Source organism: Phalaenopsis equestris, unplaced genomic scaffold (genome assembly GCF_001263595.1).
Source record: "Phalaenopsis equestris unplaced genomic scaffold, ASM126359v1 Scaffold000295, whole genome shotgun sequence".
NCBI classification, from domain to species: domain Eukaryota; kingdom Viridiplantae; phylum Streptophyta; class Magnoliopsida; order Asparagales; family Orchidaceae; genus Phalaenopsis; species Phalaenopsis equestris.
This window is the reverse complement of record NW_018164737.1, coordinates 149466-170630: the sequence shown is the minus strand read 5'-3', so window position 1 is coordinate 170630 and position 21165 is coordinate 149466. Positions and strand designations below refer to the sequence as shown.

The 21165-nt window shown below is 36.3% G+C and overlaps 1 protein-coding gene across 3 annotated transcripts in view; it reads right to left on the bottom strand.

Moving 5' to 3' along the window:
• The window catches only part of LOC110025228 (desumoylating isopeptidase 2-like), a 50289-nt gene extending 29422 nt beyond the window's left edge, over positions 1-20867 (bottom strand). The window contains exons 1-2 of one of the 3 annotated variants that reach the window (XM_020725568.1): positions 20397-20867; positions 2858-3119 (exon numbers count right to left, since the gene is read on the bottom strand). In XM_020725568.1, coding sequence (XP_020581227.1) covers positions 2858-3119; positions 20397-20531 — 397 coding nt within the window. In that variant the 5' untranslated portion in view covers positions 20532-20867. The remainder of the gene's footprint in view (positions 1-2857; positions 3120-20396) is intronic. The other 2 variants (XM_020725569.1, XM_020725567.1) reach the window with 2 other exon arrangements.
• Between the last annotated feature and the right edge of the window lie 298 nt (positions 20868-21165).

Sequence of the window (21165 nt, the reverse complement as noted above, 5' to 3'; positions counted from 1 at the left end):
ACGGAATACATATTAATGCGCATGTATTTTGATGTGAAAAGATTGTTTATATCAGGCGGTGTGGCTCACCAACACAAAATATTATGGTTGCATGTAATTTCAATATGTGTTTCAATTTTATAATAGCTAGATGGGAAGACAATACACATGAAAGTCAAACCTTCAATTTTGTCGTACAAAATAGCCATTATAATTCTTCTATGCCGCCTCAAGATTAGAAATTTACCATTAAAAAATTTTATAGCTTATTTCCTAACTTGTATTACTAAATTACTTATATGTAGGAAAATATTATCTGTTTGATATTGCCTATCCCATACAACGCGAGTTTCTTAAACCATATCCTGACATGAGATATCATCTCCCAGATTTCAAATGGCTAGCCAAGTTGTTCGGGGAACAAAGGAAATGTTTAACAAGCAACACTCATATATACGCGGTGTCATTGAGAAAACCTTTGGGGTGTGGAAAAAATGGGTGATTATTCGAGACATGCCGGCATAAACATTCAAGAAATAGGTGAATATTGTGGTTGCAACAATGGTTATCCAAAATTATATTTGTCGTCATCCTACAACATCCGACATTGATTTTAGCATTGCTGGCGAACATCAGTCGACTATATATTACTAAATGATTTTGATCTGAGTGACACTAGTACACATGACAGAGACAGCATTGGAGATATGATTCAGTTGCGAAAGCAGATTACAAGTGCATTAGTTAATGTGTGTTGCTCATATGTTATTGTATAAGGACAAACAATTAATCATTTTTTGTCAACGCCTTCGGCAAAAATATCTATGTGAAATATTGCACAATTTATTATAGTGTTTTCTTTGTTATATTAGCATGTCGTTTATCCCACTTGGATGGCCTCTTAGGCAACCATGGGTGTAAAACAAGTTTTTTTTGCATATTTTTTTTTTCCGAAATGGAGATTTATGATGAGATATATGACCTTAGAGATTCTTCTAGATGACATTTATGTTGTTACGGCTGTTGACATTTATGAGATCGATATCAAGGCAATCAAAATCACCTTTCGTTTCAATCATATGATTGTTGGGGTTCTTCCGAAGGGCCTTTGTGCCAATATGCTTCTATGAAATATATGTGATTGAAGCCAACGAAGACACCCTTCTTTTTCAATCATACGAATGTTGGGGCTCTTCTGGAGAGCTTTTGCGTTAATATGCTTATGTGACATATATGAGCTCAGTGGTGTGTGATTAAAAAGTAATAAAGATCGCTTTTCTTTAAAATCTTCAGTCTTAAAATAATAGATTATTCATTAATTTATATTTGCTATAATAACTCATATTTTTATAACTTTATATCAATGTATTATTCTTATTAGTTAATTTTTATTATAGCATTATCATTGTACAATTAATGCAATCAAATTTTATGTTTATGGTTTTCAACTTTTAGTAAATATAAGTTCGATGACTTTTGGTGCTTTGAGAGTCTTGTACTACAACTGTTGATTGCAATGTTGTTTACTTGCATCATGAAAAACAAATTTTGCAATTGTTCAAGAAATAATTCAGGAGAGGGCTATAGGTTTTACTTTGGATGGTGACCAGGCATGCAAAGCATCTTTCGAGAATAAGTTATCCATTAAGACAGATCATCTCGATTTTAAATGTAATATCGTGATAATTAGGGTTGTCACAATGGCTCGTTGTTTGCGAACAACTCGTTTTCGGCTTGTTCGTTAGCTCACGTTTGATTTGTTTGTTAAGCAAACGAACCGAACACAAACAATTTTTTTGTGCTCGTTATATAAACAAGCCAAACTGAAAAAAGTTTTGTTTGTTCGTGTTCGGCTCGTTTTGACTCAAAATAATTAAATATACATAAATGATGAGAATTATTTTTAAATAATTTAACTGACTACAAGGCTACTAAGATTTATAATCAAATAAAATTAATATATATAGATATATATAATTCTATTTAAATGAATATTTTATATAAATAATACGATTTAAATCTTGCCCATTCCTTTAATATTCTACAACTGTCTGACTAGGACTATCAAAATGGCTTCTTGTTGGTGAACAACTCGTGTTCGACTCGCTAAGCAAACAAGCCAAACACGAACAAATTTCTTGAGCTCAATATATAAACGAGCCGAACACGAACAGTGATATTTTTAAACAAGCCGAACATGAATCGAGTATATGCTCGCTCAAGGTCAACCTGTTTACACCCCTAGTGATAATATTAATTTTTGTTCTTGTATTTTTATTTTTTTATTTTGATTGTTGTGTAACTCATTGTTATGTGAGATTGTATCTTTTAGATGTAATGTTTGAACTTGTGAGATTATGAGGATTCTGAATATAATTTATATTTTCTTATATGAGTTATTAAGCCTAAAATAGTTCTCTTCCAAATACAACAATACAGAGGCAAAACAGTTGTTTCTTCACTAACAATTGAAGTACAAATGTTTCACAACTGAACTAGAAAGACAGCTTCATCAGCGGCAACTTCTTCAAAAAGCTATAACTGCCCCAAACAAACCCCAGGACTACTATCCAAAGTCTAAATAATGAGTGAAGTGCAAAAAATAGTGTAAATTAATTTACAAAAGATACAAATATAATGAAGAATGGCTGGAATTATAACCCATAACCAATATCATGAAGCGCCTATCAAAGTTGATACCCTTCGATGGAGATAACACATACAATGACTAACACGAAAAAAATAGCTTGTTGAAAAAAATACTAATTAATATGATATGCATAAAGATTATCAAACTCAAATAAAGTAATAGTGTATCAGGCAACATTAACTAATACAATAAGCAATTTTTATTATTCAAAGTTAGAGCCTGTGTCACCTGGAAGTTTTGGTACGCCAAGACTTTCACAGAATACATCACAAAAATGGTTGCAATTTCTTGATAGAAGATCATACGAGTCACCAGGCCATTCTCGACTAAGTTCCCTCAATATTTGTTTTACTTTAAACAATGAACAGTTAGTCTCTCCAAGAACAATCCTCTCACGATAGGTATACATTGGGTTTTTACCAGAAGGGCAATTGAAAACTCCAGGACCATTTTCACAGAAGCCAAATGACCATTCTTCATCTCCATAAACCTGCAAAAGTAAAAAATATTATGATGCCAAACTGAAAAGTAAACCTCAATGAACAACCACCATTGTCGAAACAGAAATCATAGCTAAAAGCAAGTAAGCAACGTTGCAAATACGAGGTGAGTCCCAACAAATCATGAAATTAGAACCAAGTGCGATGGGACAAGTGTGCTAGTTGAAATAAAGTACAATTAATAAATGAAGCTCAACCAATTCAGAGTAAAGAACAAATTTGATTTTCAGTGCAAACACATGCTAACTTTTGACAAGATGACTATAAAAACAACTTTCTCTTGAATAAGTATTCAGCCTCTTTTTTGAAAATGGTATCCATGAGACATTTAAAAACAAGTAGATTTTGTAATGAAGAACCCATTACGTGCAAGCTATTTGGGGCAACCTTAAATATAGTCAAAGGTCAAGCTTGTTCTCTAAGAGACCGAAAGTGTATTCCCTCTCTCAATGCAAATTGTGCTTTTTTGGCCAAAAAATACTGAAGATCTTTCTAAACTCTTGCAAGACTGGTCCCGACCGCTCCTTCCTAAATAGAAAGATCAACATTGCGGGTAGGAGTGTAGATATGTCATACCAAACACGTGGAAATCTGAAAGTGCAAGCCCATTGGAAACATGATAAGCGAGCTTCAAATCACAATGTATTTTAGGTTGCACTCTATTTATTTTCAATTTATAATAAAAAAATGCTTATAATGTTGACTCTATTAGGAATGGATCATGTCCTCTAAAATTTTGAATCTATTTTGTGTTTGGTTAACAAATATGATAATATGAAGCAAGGACACGAACACGGGGACAAGACATGATTGAAAAAATAAGACATAACACGCACGGACATTTTTTAATATTTAATTAATTATTATTATAAAATATATTTTTTTTTCATTATTTTTTATTAAAGATACCACAAAACCAAGAATACAACAACAAGCCTTCATCAAATTAAGTGAGGTATCACAAAACCAAGTATGCGAAAATAAAATTTAACTTTACAAAACCAAGTAATCACCACTTGGGTTTTATAAAAATTTCACAAGAAAAATAATGATATTTAAAAATTGATTTTAAATTTCAACAAAAGAAATAATTAACTTATATTAAATTTCAACAATAATCAAGTTTAATGTTGCAAATTGGTATTCATGACAAAATTTCTACCACACAAATGTGCTAGCCACTAAATAAATAATAACAAGAGTAATGATAAATCACTCGAAAGAATGATCCATTCCTCTACAGGTACATTGAGTTATTGTCGAGATTTACAAAGTGTAAGAAGAATATGCACACAACCAAGCACCCTTGGTTTTGTAAAGTTCAAATTTTATAAGGTGTGTTTGGTTGTGTACATAAAACAACTTACCATATACATTTGGGTTTAATATTTAAAGTGTGCTTGCTTGTGTGCATAGAACAACTTACCATATACAAAACAAATAATAAAAGGAAAGACATATGACACGAGGGAAATTTACGTGATTTCACCGCCTTAAATATCATATTTTCTTTCTAACTTATCATGATTTTACACTTGTAGAAGGTTCTTTGTGATATTTTGTAATTTACAAGTGTTGAGCACACACAACAAAGTCAAAATAGCCAAAATAGGGTGACCTGGCATAACCGCGCCATATCTGGGCGTGACTGCGCCAGATTTAGCATAATCGCGCCAGATCTTGATGTGACTACATCAGTCTGGCTTAGCCATGCTGACCATGGGAGTGGTCAATCCACCGAAAGACCAAAATTCAATTTGTGAGGAAATTTCATGGCGATTTTGGCCAAAAGCTATACAAGGGATGCTAGGGAACGACTTGGAGTTGTTGGGCAAACCTTGGAGGCTTTCAACATCAGAAATTAGGGTTTTAGAGCAAATCCTAGGGGTCTTCTTCCTCTTCTTTTGGAAAGAAGACTCCTAGAGTTGGTTTTTCTTGTGAGTACTCGAGAGTTTGACAAGTGAGGTGAGTGCTCTTGTATGAAAGGAGTTTTGTAAGAGCTTGTATTAAACAGAGAAAAGTGTAGAGTATTGCTAAGGACTACTTCGCTCTATGAGTGTTGTGGGCCACTTACACTGCAATCCTTATTATTATGTCTATAATGAAATTTTTCGTCTTTACTTTTCTCAAGCATTGCAATTGACTTCATTTTATGCTCCTATGATGAAAAACTTGTGGTTTTATTGTTGTTTCATTTTCTGTATTTTTTTTCCCTCAATATTTTTGTGTGCATGAATTCCGTATGTTTATGTGTTAACTTTTTAGACATAATTTACTTTGATTCAAACACGATAGAATGTTGAAATCTTTTATGACTAGGACTAACGTCATTCGCTTCGAAGAACGAACAAGTTAACCACAAGTGAAATAGATATATTATCATTAGGGCTTTACAACATAGAAAAGGGGATATGAAAAATCTTGGGAAACGCAGTACGGTTAAGCAAAATTTAACCGTATATGGTTTCTGATTTTTCTTATGACCTAAGCATATGCTAAAGAGAAACTACTGTTTCTGGTTGTCAACAATAGTAAGAGTTCCATACAAAAAACAGAACTGTCATAGCGATGCATTTGATATTTAAGAAGCAAAAAATCACTTCATAAAAGTAGAAAAAATAAGATACACACCTTACCAAACAGTGAGTATAAAGTGCACTAAAAAAGAAAAAAACTATTAAAATTACAATTAAAAATATGATAATATTAGTTTTAAAATCCCAAGACAGCCACCAACCAAGCAAAAATCACCCCCCAATCACAGCCACAGCCCACCCCCATCACAGCTCCATCTTAACCCTCACACAGCCACAACCCAATCCCAAGACAGTCACCAACTAGGCAGAAACCACCCCTATCACAGCCACAACTCATCCCCTGTCACAGCTCCATCACAACCCAAAAAAAAATGCATATCCACCGGAGCTCTTTCAACACAAGTAATCCCTCAATCCTTATCCAAAAGAATGGCATTTGATCAAGCTAATAGAGCATAGTCTTTATTATTTGATTATGATGGGCAGTAAATATCATAATAGCTATGTTAATGGGCTAACATTAGATAATGCAGCATTAAAATGGCAGGTCAGCTTGCATCACCAACACATAACCAAAGGCAGCAGTAAAGAGACACACACACACATAAGAATTGTTGGAGCGCATCTAGCCTAAAATGTTGCGGTGAAACGCTGCTCTTTGGTAGCACATTAAAGAGAGAGACACAACATCCTTTTATAACCACATTTACCAATAAATATTAAAAATTCAACCTTTGAATTATTGCTTCCATTAAGCAGCAAAATTAAAGTCTAAAGAACATTCAAAACCAATTGTTCTCCAAGTTTCTTCATCAAACATTCTATTTATCAAAGAAACAATATGAAGAAAGCACTCTCAAGCATGAAACAACCACCAACCACCAGTACACACATTTAAGTCCAACACCCAACCAAAGGCAGCAATCGAGAGAGAACACAAAAAAGGAGAGCCAAAAAATCACAGAAAAAAGTCATTCCTTAGAAATTCACCATAAGAAAGAGCATGATATTACTCACAGAGCACTGCAAACTTCTCACAGCTAAGGCAAAACCCAAATAAAAGCACGAAAAAGTCATTCCATCAAAAATCACCCAAAGAAAGGCAACGATATCAATTACAGAGCACCACAACCACGGATCGTAAAGAGGAGGAGAAAAGCAACAATCGAGAGAAACGCGTGAGAGAGAGAAGCGTGAGAGGGAGCCCTTGTTTAGCGAACGAAGCCATGGGAAGAGGGCAGAGGAGAGGAACAAAGAGACACCTAGGGCACGGGATGAGGGCAAGCGCAACAGGAGGGCCGAGAGGTAAGAAAATTCCTCCAATGGTCATCTGGTCGAACCAGCAGCCGGCGTTTATTACAAAACAAAACCAGTGTATCGCAAAACGCACAGAAGATGGAGAAAACAAGCAGCGTGGTGGCGTTTTAAAAACGTAGAACCTTAAGTTTCTCGCAATGTTCACACAAAGGATGATTCTTATTAGGTTTTGAATCATGGGAGTTGTACGTGTACAAAGTGGAGTTTTTGATGCTAGATGAACCCACACTTCCTACCATCGTAAGCTTCTTCCTGCTTTCTTCTCCTCTAACTTTAGCAAAAATTTCCTTGGTGGTATGGAGAGGCTTCATGCCCATGATTCTTCCTCTGAACTCATATAAGTTCTTATTTAGAGTCAAGAAGAACTTACTCATCCTCTTCTTCTCTACTATTGTTTTATACATCATAGCATCTTGAAGGCACTTCTACACATGTATCATACATATCTAAAATGTAACAAATACTTTGATAGTGTGTTGAAGTATTGAATGACACTCAACTCTTCTTGTCAAAGCTCATGCAATTTTGGCTCAATCTAAAACAATTATGCAGTGTTTTCAGTACTAGAATAAGTATCACAATTGCTTCCCAAATCTCTTATGATGTCCTAAAAAGTATATGGAAGCATTAAAAGAAGATATAACCATTGAGTTTATGATTTGTAATAAAAGTAGAGAGTCCGGAGGCTGTTTGGATAAAATTCTTGGTCTCTAATTCAAAACTAACCTCCAAAGTAGAAAGACATCTTCATTCCGTACTTTTATAATAAACCATATGCACGTTTAGGGTTGGATAAGAGAGAACTTCACTGCAGCTCTGCTTGTTGCGATCCTTCAGAAGGCTGGCCCAGGGCTGTGAATTTAGCTCGAAAATCGTTAATCGCTCGAAAATTGATTCGAATTTTGGTTCAAATCGAGATCGGATCAAAATAAGCAAGCCAAGCTACGCACCAAAATTTTGGATCGAATTTTTTTCGAGTCAATTTTGAGCTGACCCCAACTCGCCTCAAAATCGGATCGTTGACACAATCAATGTTGTCAGGGTCGTGAATTTAGTGAATTCAGCTTGAAGATCATTAATCGCTCAAAAATTGATTAGAATTTTGGTTAGGATCAAAATGAACGAGCCGAACTACGAGCTAAAATTTGGATCGAACTTTTTTTAGCCGATTTTGAGCCGACCCCAACTTGACTCAAAATTGGATTTTGTTAATAGCCCTAGGTCGGCTGACTGGACTGGCAAGGATCAACAGGTAGGTAGTTGACTTGGCTCGGAAGGATTAAAGAGTGCTAGGAAGGCTAGCCAGAAAGGGAACTTGTAGCCGCTCTGCTTGCTCAGAAAGGAACAATTGGCTCGCCGAAGGAATGGCCTACATGGAGACTGGATACTGCAAGGAGGATTCCAGCGCTGAACAGCTGCTGAAATGGCTTTGATGGTCAATGAAGAGATAGGATTTCTTTCCTCATAACAAGAAAGCTTCCTCTAAAGATGCAAATAATGTCGTCGAGTGATGCAGATGATAATGTCGAAGATGTCTCAGGATGCAAGCAATGAAGCAGAAGACCGACATAGAAGACAAAAAAAGTAGGCTACGCCACTTTATGAAGCCTTACAAATGTTGTTTAAAGCAGATAAAGCCTTAGAACAAAACCAAGACGCAAATGGCGTCAAAAGAAGCAGATGCATGTTGACCTCATTTTTGTGAGGTCTTTCTTTCTTCTTCCTAGAGCCTAGGATCTAGCTTTAAGAGTTTTCTATTGACTATCTTAGAAAACCAGCATTAAAACTTGTCCCCTTAGAAATTCCAAAATACTTCATATTTTCTTGTGATGCCTAGCATTTATGATCTCAAAATCATCGTCTTATGGATAAGCGGTTAAGAGCTATTGTGTGAAGACCCAGGAAGAAATTCCTAATAGGACCACAAGCCCTAGAAAAACCTCCTCACGACTTTATCATCACACACACACACCAACTACACAAAATTCACAAAATTGCACGAGATAGGACTTCAATCGAACTTAAAAGATGGGTGAAAATGCAAACTTCTCCAAAAGACCTCCGATGACAAATTAGACTGCGTCAATGCGTCCGGGACACCAATTTTATGAGGAAGGAACACTCACATTGCCATATTTAAAACACGAGAAAATTTACACACAAATCGATGAATTCGTCAAAATGACCTCCGACGGCAAAACGGACCGCATCAGCGCATCCGGAACGTCAAGATTACCCAAAAATGATATCAATTTTGGTTATGTTTCGATGCACGAGTAAAACAAATCAAATTTTATTTTTCAAAATATTAAATATTTTTTACAAATTTTACTCCTTAATTATAACCTAATTATAACCCTAATCCCTATTTTACCCTTTCACCGGCACGTCTAAACCTTCGTTCAGTCATCTTAAGGCTCAATCCTGCGGCTCGTTCTGCTCCCTCTCGCCCGTGCCCTATCTTCCACGGTGGATCCACGCGGTATTTCTCTGCCGTCGATTATGCTCGATGCTCGTCTCTTCGAGCTCCGCTCAACCGAGTGACCCGCCAACTACGAAGTTCCACCTGGTCGGCCCTTCTCCTTCTCTAGGCTTTTACTTCTCCTTCTTATTGTGACGTTTCAATCCCTGTTGTTCTATTCGGCAGTGAGGCGGTGGTAGATAGTTGTTTCCCCCTCTCTTCTCTATCTATAAAAGAGAAATGAGAGATTGTGCTTTGCTGTGGGAGGCTTTTAGGGAAGAAAACTCTTCTAAAATCTTCTCAAAATCTGATTTTCGTGCGCTTGGGGTGTGGAATGTTCGTGGAGAGCTGTTTACTTGGCCGAAAATCCTCTCTAAGTTATATTTTTCGGGTGCTTGTGGCGTGGAGCATTTGTAGTTGTCATTTCTTGAAATCTTTAGGAGAAATATTTCTCTTGGAGTGGTTTTCCTGGATTATCTTTCAATTTTATTTTAAATCTGCACTAAAGAGGTATTCTTCTTCTTCTCCTCTGTTCTGTTGCCTTGCTCGAAAAATGTTTTTAAAAATGTTAAAATAAGGAAAAATGCATGCATAAAGCTTTGATTTTGTCTTGTCTAGTGACTCATGATAACAAGCGTTAAATGTCTCTGTAGAGGCTGATTTGGGATTTATTTTTTTATGCTAGTTGGATTAGTAGCTTAGGGAAGCATGTTTTGAATCATTTCATATGCAAGTCTTTTCCTATACTTCTATTCTTTCTATGTTTATCTGCTAAAAGATTAGGCTTTTCTTTTCTCTTTACTGAATCAATTCATTGTCAAAAAAAATAATAATAATTTTTTTAGGAAAAGAAGTGTTGTGCATGTTTATTTGCTGTCTGAATCGTTTGAGAAGCTATGGCTATATGTTCTAAAATGATACATGCTCATTTGAATGCATGCTGGAAGTATCTTCAATTTTCCATAAAACTTAGAAGCAGTTTTAGCTCCTTTGGATTAGAGTTTATGTCGGACATTTGTTTCTATTAAGTGGAAATTTGGCTTCGGCTCTTTTGGGAAAAATATTGGGCCGAATATGTTTTGTACTCCCCATTTGTTAGGGCTCGGTTTTGGGTTCCAGCTCTCTGCTGAGGTTCAATTTTCTTTTGTTGCTCTCTGCTGAAGCTCAGTTTCGTTTTGTTGCTTCTTGCGGAACTTCTATTTTGATTATGGCCCTTGCTGGGGCTTGGTTTTTGGTGCTTGTTCTCTGTTGATGTTCAGTTTTGCTTTGTTATTCTCTGTTGGAGCTCGGTTTTAATTATTGCCTCTTACTGGGCCTCAGTCTTGAACTCCTGCCCCTTGTTGGGGATCAGTTTTGATTAAAGCCCCTTTCTGGGGCTCGGCTTTGTTTTCCTGTTCCTTAATGGGGTTCAGTTTTAGGTCTTTTAAAATAAGTTTAAATGTTGAAAAAGTTTTTTTATGTTCCTTGATGGTACTTGGTTATATTCTTGTTATTCCCTGATGGAGCTCCGTTTGTTGGGGCTTGGTTTTGTTTCTCTGGCTCCTTGCCCTTGACCAAATGCACCTGTTCTGGATTTTGGTCTTGTCCTTTTAGCTGGAATCAAATGTATTTATTCTGGATTTTTGGTCTCGCTGTTTTGTTGGATTCGGGTATACCTATGCTGGACTGATACCTTATCCTTACTACTTGGGCTTTGGTGTGCTTTTGCAGCTCCATGTTCCATTTCTTTTGCTGAGTTCATCGTGCGTAAGTAATTGTCTGGGTTGCCCCTTTTAATTGGGTTCAATTTATGTGGAAGATATCTAAATAGCGCTCCTCTGTAATGTTATTTATAATCAAGTTTGTCATCCTAAAATTCATGAATTTCAATACCTATCTCTATGCGGGAATGTTTAGTTTGAGCATTGTCATGAAGGTGGGTTCGGTCCTAGTGGTTTAAGATAGTTTGTCCATTCACTCTCTTATGTATGTCAAATGCAATTCAATGGTAGTATTTATGGTGGTTTCTTTTTCCTGCTTTGGCCTTGAAAGTTACTTGGCGTTGTTACCTTTGGGGTTTTCTTACTGGCCCTTACCCGTAGATCTATGTTGTCTTTGGGGGTTTTTTTCTTGGCCCCTACTCGTAGGTCTATGCTGTGGTGGCTTTCCTTTTGCTCCCCTTTACCCGTGAGCCTTGCTGCAGCATTTCTTTGGTGTTGTGACATGGTTCAGGCTCGTATTTTCTCTTTTTTTGTTGCCTCCCTCCTGGCCTTACCCGTGAGCTGCACTAGGCTGTTTGGTGGTGGCTTTTGCGATCATTTTTGTCCTTTTTATAGGCCTTACCCGAGAGCATATATTTGATTTCTTTTATGTAATGTTGGGTTGGTAATGTTGGATGTATATCTCATTGTAAACTTTTGATGAAGGATGTAATTAAATTATTTTGACATTGGTGTGATTTTCTGGAAGATTAGAGAGTTATTTCTTCTATTGGTTAATGTTCCTTCTTTTGTGAAATATAAAGGGCTTGTACAAATTTCATTTGGAGGAAACATAAGGTCGATGCAAATTGAATACATGAAGGGTTTGGAAATTCATAAAATTGACATTTGGAAAGGATACCCTTCTTGGGTTGATCCATGAAATGTGAGAAAATGATATCCTTCTAGGATTGATTCAAAAATTTTGGACTCTCTTTTGAGGATTGTTTCACCGTTTTTGTCTTTCGATCTTCTGGGTGAATCAATTTCTCCTCTCTCTCATCCTCTTTTTTATTTTTTTTCCCTTGCTTCTTGGTTCGGTTTTCTGTGCTTATGTCTGATACATAAGTGCTCATGTATAGTTTTTTGCTATATGTGAAACCATCAAGCAAGGTCGCAAGTAGGTCGGTTTTGTTTTGAGGCGTAGGGTGATGATAGCAAAGGCACACCGGTGGTAAAGGAGAATGATATCTCATCCTACAACATCAGGACTCAATCCTGGGACCTGATGAACTGTAGGATGAAAAAATCATTCACCGACATAAGACTACAGGGAGACCCGTATCTTCTTAGGTTGTTGGTAATCTTAAGCCCGATGAAATGATCGACTTGTGGACAACTAGATTATTTTAAAATGGATAAAACAAATTGATAAGAACAGATACAATATTTATAAAAATATTTTCATTACAAAATTAAATACAACTTTCTTTTTGTATGACTGAAATGCATGCGCATGTTAAAACTTAAATTTTAAAATATGTTATATTTGGGTTGTCCATTTGTTGATTACCGATCATGGGCTAAGGAGTACCCTTCTAAGTTAGGTTCAGTAGGATATCCTTCAAGTGGAATGGCGGGCTTTATACATTCGGGAAACCGAGTAGCCTTCGACGACCCTCGAGTACAAATATATATTTGAGCCTAGCCACGACCCGAGTGTTTGCGGTCCCCTCTTTTCAGATTTTTCCATATGTTTCTTTTTCTTGGATTTTGGACAAAGCACTCGTGGTATCTTTTCTCCGTGATTGTCCCGAGGTTTTGACAGTTTTATTTGGATTGTTATTTGTCAATTTTCTCGAATTTTCCGTCGGTTGAATTTTCCGTCGGGGATTATTTGTCGATTTTCTCGAGTTTTCCAGGCAATATTTCTTTTGCTTATACAGAGAATATTAATTGGCTTAAAGAAGCAGCATAACTCTCAAATATACAGGTTTAATTTATATTACAGCATTTTATAACAGCATGTTATATTATTTTCCTGGTCTATTATACTATTTTCCTAGCATGTTATACTGTTTTCCTGACATGTATATTATTCTCCTAGTCTGTCATACTATTTTCCTAACACGTTATATTATTTTTTTCTTCTTTTATATCACATGTTTTATTTGTTTTGATACACACTATACCTTAGTATAGGAGAACCTAATGGTTATATATAGGATTAACAACAAACCTGGAGATGCTACAGCGAGGAGCTTGGAGCGAACATCGTGGGCAGCATGACGAGGAGCAACTTCAAGATGGATCTACAACATCAAAGCACCTTCAAATCATCGATCACTTTCTTTAGTTTAATAACTCATAGGAGTTCGAGATGGTTTGTCTAGCGCAACGTAAACCCTCACATATCACTTTTAAGTTTTTGCACAACCCTTTTGTGTAATTATAAGTCCTAACACTTTAGGATTCCGAGGTTACCGCATAGTACGATGTAAATCCTCCTATCTTTTTAGGTTATTTGCACGATCAGACATCATACAAATATAAGTCCTAAATTCTAAATAAATTACAGGATTAAATATTAAACAACATCATTTCAAAGATATAAAGCCAAACATTAGGATAGTTGGAACGTCACCGGGGGTTTCCTTGGATCCGTGATATCCCCTACTATTTGCTCATTTGGATTCCTTAAAATAATTATTCTTGTTCGAGTCACTCTCATTTGATTTTCTCATGTTCAGTCTTGAAAACCTAAACTTTGAAATCTTGAAAGCAAAACCACTGATTTTAATCGAGAGTTTTCTTAAGTGACCTCAGTCATTTAAAATGTAATTAACTATAGGGACTTACCTCTATAGGGAACTTAGAACCCAGGTAAAATAAATCTGATCTAATCTTTATATTAGGTAGGGAAACTTGTTGGTCTCATATAAAATATTTCGCAAACCAAACGAATATCATAAATTCTTTAGTTTAGGTGATTGAGTCTACTACAAATGATATGTTTATTCTTTGGGATAAGTGTATCACTTGTAGTATCGTGCTTAGTCACAAAAACTATTCAAATTGTGAGACTCGTTTGGTCTCACCTATTTTTTTGTTTGGTCTCACCTATTGTCTCACCTATTTTTTTAAATCAAAATGTTACTTCCAAAAATCATATTCATATCAAAACTATTTTCATATTTTCATATATTTTTCAGAACCAAAATTAAAACGGTCGACAATGCAAAAGAAACAATTTGACTTGTCTTTAATACCAGAAAGAAAGATGGAGGAAATATATTCTTATTCTCTCATATTCAAATTACAACATTTCCACTTATTATATAGAGAATGTCTTGGGTAGACATAATTAAGACAATTATAACTTACCGAAGACAAAAAAAAAAACAATAAAAGAAAGGACATACAACATAATAAGAAACAATATCAAAGAGGAATAAAACTAAAATAAGAAACTCCCTCCAATAGCTTCCAAAAATTGCTCCTATAGGGCCCATATGGTCGGCGGTCTAGGTCGCCTAACAGGGACGTAATTCCTTAATTTATCTTCATCTAAATCATTTAGAATCAAAGCTGAACATCCTAAAATGAATTGCAACTATCCTTGGCCATCCATAGACTTGTCTTCCCATTTAACAAAACTCAATTACTTCCCATCACGATGACAATGAAAAACAAAATGGAAATCATTTTCATTACAGTCATTCATGTACTAAAAATAATGATAAAAATTATAGATTAAAAAAAGCCAAAAAAATAATATTGAAATCCATGCACTTAATTACCAAATTTGAATAAACACAATTGCACCAATAACAAAATATAGAAGAACATTGAATAAAGGAAAGCTTTCACCCAAAAAAAAAAACCAAAATACACATGCATAAGGTGATAAACTCTCCAAAAAACTATTCAAATCAATCACATGATAAAGGAGTCGAAACCTAAAAATTAAAGAGCACATCTAAATAGAAATTTAATCATAACCTAGTTACTCTTTTGTGTATCTGGGACTCTTAGTTTTAATCACAAATTCAAAGTTCAAACCCCACATAATCATCCTGAAGGGAGAGATCACCATAGTCCACAATATCCAATCATGAAAGAGCAGCAGAAGACAGAATTGCTAAAGACATGGTCAAATCGCAAGAAGAAGAATTGCAAAAGAACAGTAATGAAGGCTCGATCAAAGTAATAACCCATAAAAAAGTGGTCATATAAAGAGTCATAGGGCAAAAGCTAGTTGGTGAATATAAAGCCCATAAACCAATACCACATTACAAGGTCAAGAAAAAAGCTATAGAACTCAATTAAAAAAAACATCAAAAATAGAAAGCAACAACATAAAAATGCTATAGGAGCCTCAATAACTAATCATAGGGGATGGAAGCCACACGAGCTGTGAGGACTTCTGAATATTTACATCAACTCTACTTCAAAGATAAGTTGAATCAATACTTCCAACATATCCCGGCCGAGATCATAGATATTCTTCAAAAATATCCATGACGCATCGCCCATAATTATCTCTCTCCACAACACAAAACACTTTTAATAACTACTATCAATAGTGGGCAATACTTCAAACCAGATAATAACATCAATAATAAGGTCAACATGATTGTTTAGGCAATGGGTGAGTGAAATGTTAGATGAAACTCAAAGAAGATTGAAAAAAATATGAATCTAAAGTTTTAGTTGATGGTTCAGGATAAGAAGTTAAATCGGATTTTTCAACTAAAGGACATTCATTCAATCTATGACACACTGACACGCCAAATATGTATGAACCAATTAAAAGAGAAAAAAAATGCACAATGTTTGACACATCCATCCTTGGCAATAAATTATAACTTTAAATAGCATAAAATAACTTTAGCCTCACTTCTCTTTTATTTTAAAATATTACTTAAAATAACTTAATAGCTATTTAACACAATTTATTTTCATTATTCTATTCCAATTTTTATGATTTTTATAATGCTTATTAGTTTTAAACAAAAGGATCAGTTTTTTCAACTATAAGCTAACAATCTATAATATGATGTGACTTTTTTTCTACAATCAAGTTTAAGGTATTTAATAAATTAAAATATGTTTCTTATTTTTTTAGCAATTAAATATTTTTTTATATGAATTCATTTCATATTTATTTAATTTATATATATTCAATAATAAAAATGTCTAGTATAAGTGTCATATCATTTACATGCCTATGTTTGTGTCCCATATCCATATATGTACATCACAGATCCCAAAGCATTGCATAGAACTACAGGACCGTGTTTTTCTAACAATTAATTTCCCAAAATTTCATTAGAAAAAACATTTGAGATGCATTTAAATCATTTCCTTAACATTTAGTTTAAACTTTATATCTCATGCTCATGTTAACAACTTCATACTAATAGCAAGTTTCGTGAGAATATGTTCAACAAATCATATAAATGAATGGTTAATATCACAATATAACATGATGCACATAAAAATATTGCCAAAATACTTCTATTCTAGCAAATCAATACACTATAAAAATATTGCCAAAAATAAATGAGTATATTCATAAAAATTATCATCAATAAAAAAAGTTCTTTTATGCACGTTTAAGCCACGTAAACAAGAACCTAAAGAAAATCAGTACCGATAGATTATTTATCCAAACGAAAATTTTTGTAGAGAATCGATTAATAATTATATTATATTAATTAATTGATCTGATGACTTTAGTGAGTAGAAGTTATTTAATTTTACGGTTTAGGGACACAAATTCTATTTAAAGTTTCAAAACATGAACTCAAATTTACTTTTAAGACTAAGTTTTGATTTTTGCTCTACATTAGGTTCAATTTTGTTAAAATGTTCTAACATAAACTCTGATGATAATACTTGTCGACATAGATCAAATATTTATGACCTATAAATTCTTCAATAAGACCTTAGTTTACCATACATGACTACAATGACGGAGTACATTTAACAAACTTTAGGTAGTGGCCTCATCCGAGATTCTCTCGAAAGCTGAAGCTCTCTCGTCTCTCCTTCCCCTGCATCACTAGAATGAGAAACATATTTTTGGGCAATGATAGTGACCTTGTCGGTCACTTTATTTTGAACAACAATGCTATGAGCAGGCGTAGAAATGAGGTATCTCTAGGCCATGTTGTGAGGGAGTGGGTCCTCATCTCCTATAAGATTACCTGATTCTAGGAGATGCTTATGCTTCTGACTCTTGGAGACCAACTTTTTATTCATCGCCTTCGCTCGGACCTCTACGATGTTTGAGTCGTGTCACTGCTCCTCCATCATCTTAACTGTCAACAAACGAGTAACCGTCGCCTCGGCAGTATATTGAGGAACCGAGAGACGACGATTGGTCAGCATCTCCAGAGCAATGGTCATACCCTCAAGGAGAGACATCGATTTAGCTGACGGCTTGGTCTGGATTCCCCAAGCATCAGAACAAGAACTGATTAAGAACTTTTTCCAATCCTTTCTTTTTTCTCCACTCCTACCAGATTGAGTTCCTTGTCCGCTAAAAACATGGCATAGTTCTTCCGACCTTGAACGAGAAAAAATATTTGAAAATGTCGATCAACCACGTGAGGTTCTCCCGCCGAAAAAAAAGAATTGAAGTCATGATCATGGCTATGTCGTTCGGCATCACTTGTGTCAGAATAATCTTGTAAGTGTTGAAGACACTTCGGAGCTCCTGGCACAGGGACAACAACAGGCCATATTGAATTGGTATCGATAGAAGACTAGGTCTTTTCCCAGAAAATATGTCGCTCGTGTTGATCCAGGCAACTTCTGAAGGTCTATGCTATGATTAAAAATATACCTTCCATGCAGCTCTATCACCTTGTTATCCGTAAGCAACGAAGGTTCGGAGCTCTTAACAAAGCCGAACAGGGTAGGCAAGTATTTAGGGGCCATTCTGAAAGACAAAAGCGGGACCAGTCAAAGGACGAGGGAAGAAAAGAAGACCCAAGGAAAAGAAAGAGCTAAAAGTGTGTAAAGTAAAAAAAAACGACCCCTCCTAATTATAAGATGGGCACATAAAACGAAGCATCACATAATGATAAGTATTATACCAAACATCTTTCAAAAATTTATTAAAATGTTGTTTTATTGCGAACAACATTAGAGCAGACCTCAAACGAAGTGTTTTATGAAAGTGTCTTCCAAGACCTCAGAAGGAACATGCACCCTTAACTGTCAGAGAACCAACTCTCCACCAAACCTAATCTAATCCACCTGATCAGCTTCCCGGTTGAACTTCACCAGGTCAGACAACTCGCAAAGTGCCCCAGCTTGCGCAACACCTCGGTCAACCCACCATGAATAGCGACAAGTTCCGTCCACAGAGCCGCTACTTCAGCATTCAGGTGAGCGAACAGCTCCTGCACAAAATTCGGAACCAAACCCCAGCAACTCCCTCGGAAGGGCTAATTGGCTCTGCCGACGGTATGGTCTCGCCTGCTCACTACACCATGATCTCCAGGGATAATTCTTTTCGTTGGTGCCCTCAGATGGAGATCTGCCACAAACGAGAGGTTGAGCAGCTGATGAATTATCGGAGCCAATGGCGGCAAAAACCTCTCATCTCCAAGCTGCAAACCAACCACCGTGGTAGGGGCGGACTTGCAGCAACCATGAACAACCCACCATCCTAGCGTTCCTCCAACCTAGCTAATTCATACATAAATCTTTACATGGAGGAGAATCTTAAAGGCCTCATCTTCCTCCAGCGCCGAGGCGACCGCACTCTCCTGTGGCAGCAACTAAGGAAGAATCGTGATAGTCATCCCTTCCAACTTCTTGCCACACACCACAACCAAAACAACTTGTTTGCCCTCAACATTCGCACCTAGACCAGACTCCAAGGCCCCTCGACGAGGCCTCTTTAGCGACGGATTTTAAACATCGTCAGATGAGTTGACTACGCCGACCTGGTTAGATTCGGGTCGCGCCTATTTTTCCTTTGTTGTCACTTTCTTCTTCTTTACAAAAAAGGTAATCTGAAACCCCGCCTTCTCCAGCCTCTGAGGATCCGGACAATCCATTTTGTACCGTCAGCCATAACGCACCTCAAGTGGAAGAAAAAATCTGACGGTTCATGTCATTTATAAAGCACTCGGTTCATGTCATTTATAAAGCACTCGGGGGACGGAATCCTAAGGGAAGTCATCTGTTCAATCAATTCACAAAATTTATGCTAACAAATGTTTAATAATTTCTCTGTCATTATTGTAGCAGTCGCTAATCAATGAGAGCAAGAGAACTAGGGGAACTAATATGTGTAGACCAAAAATACCAACACAAATCTCAAAGTTATTAGATGGCCCAAACAAAGAACAGGCAAACAACCCTACCACCGTCCCGACAGGAAAAATTCGACTAATCTCCCGCAGTGAGAGACTCTACAGGTCGACCAAGCCTGCGGTCCAGACCAACTAGGATGCACGTAGGAGAGCCCAACCGCATCCGACCAATCGATCCACAACGAACGAGACCATCACGCGGCCAAACACCACGACCGATAGACACGTACGTCTAAGGGCACAATAGTCACTTGGTCGGTCGTCTCAGACGACCGAAGTCAAGCCAGTGTAGATCATCATCATAATTGAAATTCAAATTGTAATGCAAATATGACATGACAGTCATATAAAAAATTAATGATTCAATCACATTAAGAGTGTTTTCCATAACTGTTTCTTCTTCTCTGTAATTGTAAAAAATACATTCTCATAAATAGGGAACAAAAATACAACTAAATGAGACCCCGAGACGGGACTCTTGCGACAAGAAATTCCAGACTTGCTCTACTCACTCTCTCCTAGTTTTCTCATTCACTCGACTCTAATTCTCAAAGTGTGTTCGAAAAAGAAATTTCGGGATATAACAGTTACTAAAATATTTGATCCCTCTTATCAACACTTTCCAATGTAAAATCTTAGTTGCATTAAATTTAGAAAGTTAATCTTGAAAAAATGGACAATGGAACACTGGCATGCTCAAGATTCTTCACAACTACCAAAGAATGAGCTCTGCTTTCAGTTCCCACACAAGATCTATAAACAATTCAATAAAAAAAAAAGATAAAGAGCAAATAGCAGTAGCAATTCCAAGAATGGAAACAGATCATCTCAAGCGGGGATCAGAAAAACTCAAGAGGACAAAACTTTGTATTCCAAACAAAACAAATGAAATGAAGTGAAATTATAAGGTTATGGCCTTAGGGGTCAGCATGATGACCTGAATGGCGCTGTGGAAGATGCCGCCGAGACCGATGCGGTCTTTGAAGATCCTATTGATCTGGAGAATGGTATTGTTTGTCTTCTCTGATCCGCTGTTCGTCACATCGTACACGTGCAACACCACGTCCTTCATCGTCCTCTTCCCTCACCCCCCTCTCCCTTTCTCCCTACAAACTTTTGTACAAACTCACGGCGAATCACTGAAGATAAGCAGAAAGGGGAAGAAGCAAAACAATAATGAAAAAACTACGGATGCGGACGATGCTCGGCAAGATATTGTATCTCCCGCTCCAACTACTCTCCCCCGCAGGCACCAAGCGGCACCCCTGGCCTCAGCCTCTCTGAATTTCTCGCCGAGACGTGCTTTCTGTACCCTAGCGAGGGCCGAGAAGCGTACGGGCAGAACACCGCCGACCAATGTATTTGACCGAAGGTCTGGCCCCACAGAGCGAAGCATCGAGTGGGATTTAAAAGCTGTTCCACTATCGTTATTTGTCGTTTAGACCAGCGATTAGGAAAAAAAAAATCGCGCTTAACAAATTTCAACAGCGCTGGTGAGATAATATATATGTGGATAGTCATGCAATTAATATATGATGTCCATTTGGAGCTAATTTCAATTTAGGGCTGAGTTTTTAATTTTTTTCTTTTTTATATAATTTTATTTAAAAATTGCTTTAGAAAATAAGCATTTTAAATTTATTTTAACTAAAATTAATAGTTCTATTAAAATAAAAAGCTTTATGTACATCAAAAATATGATGAAA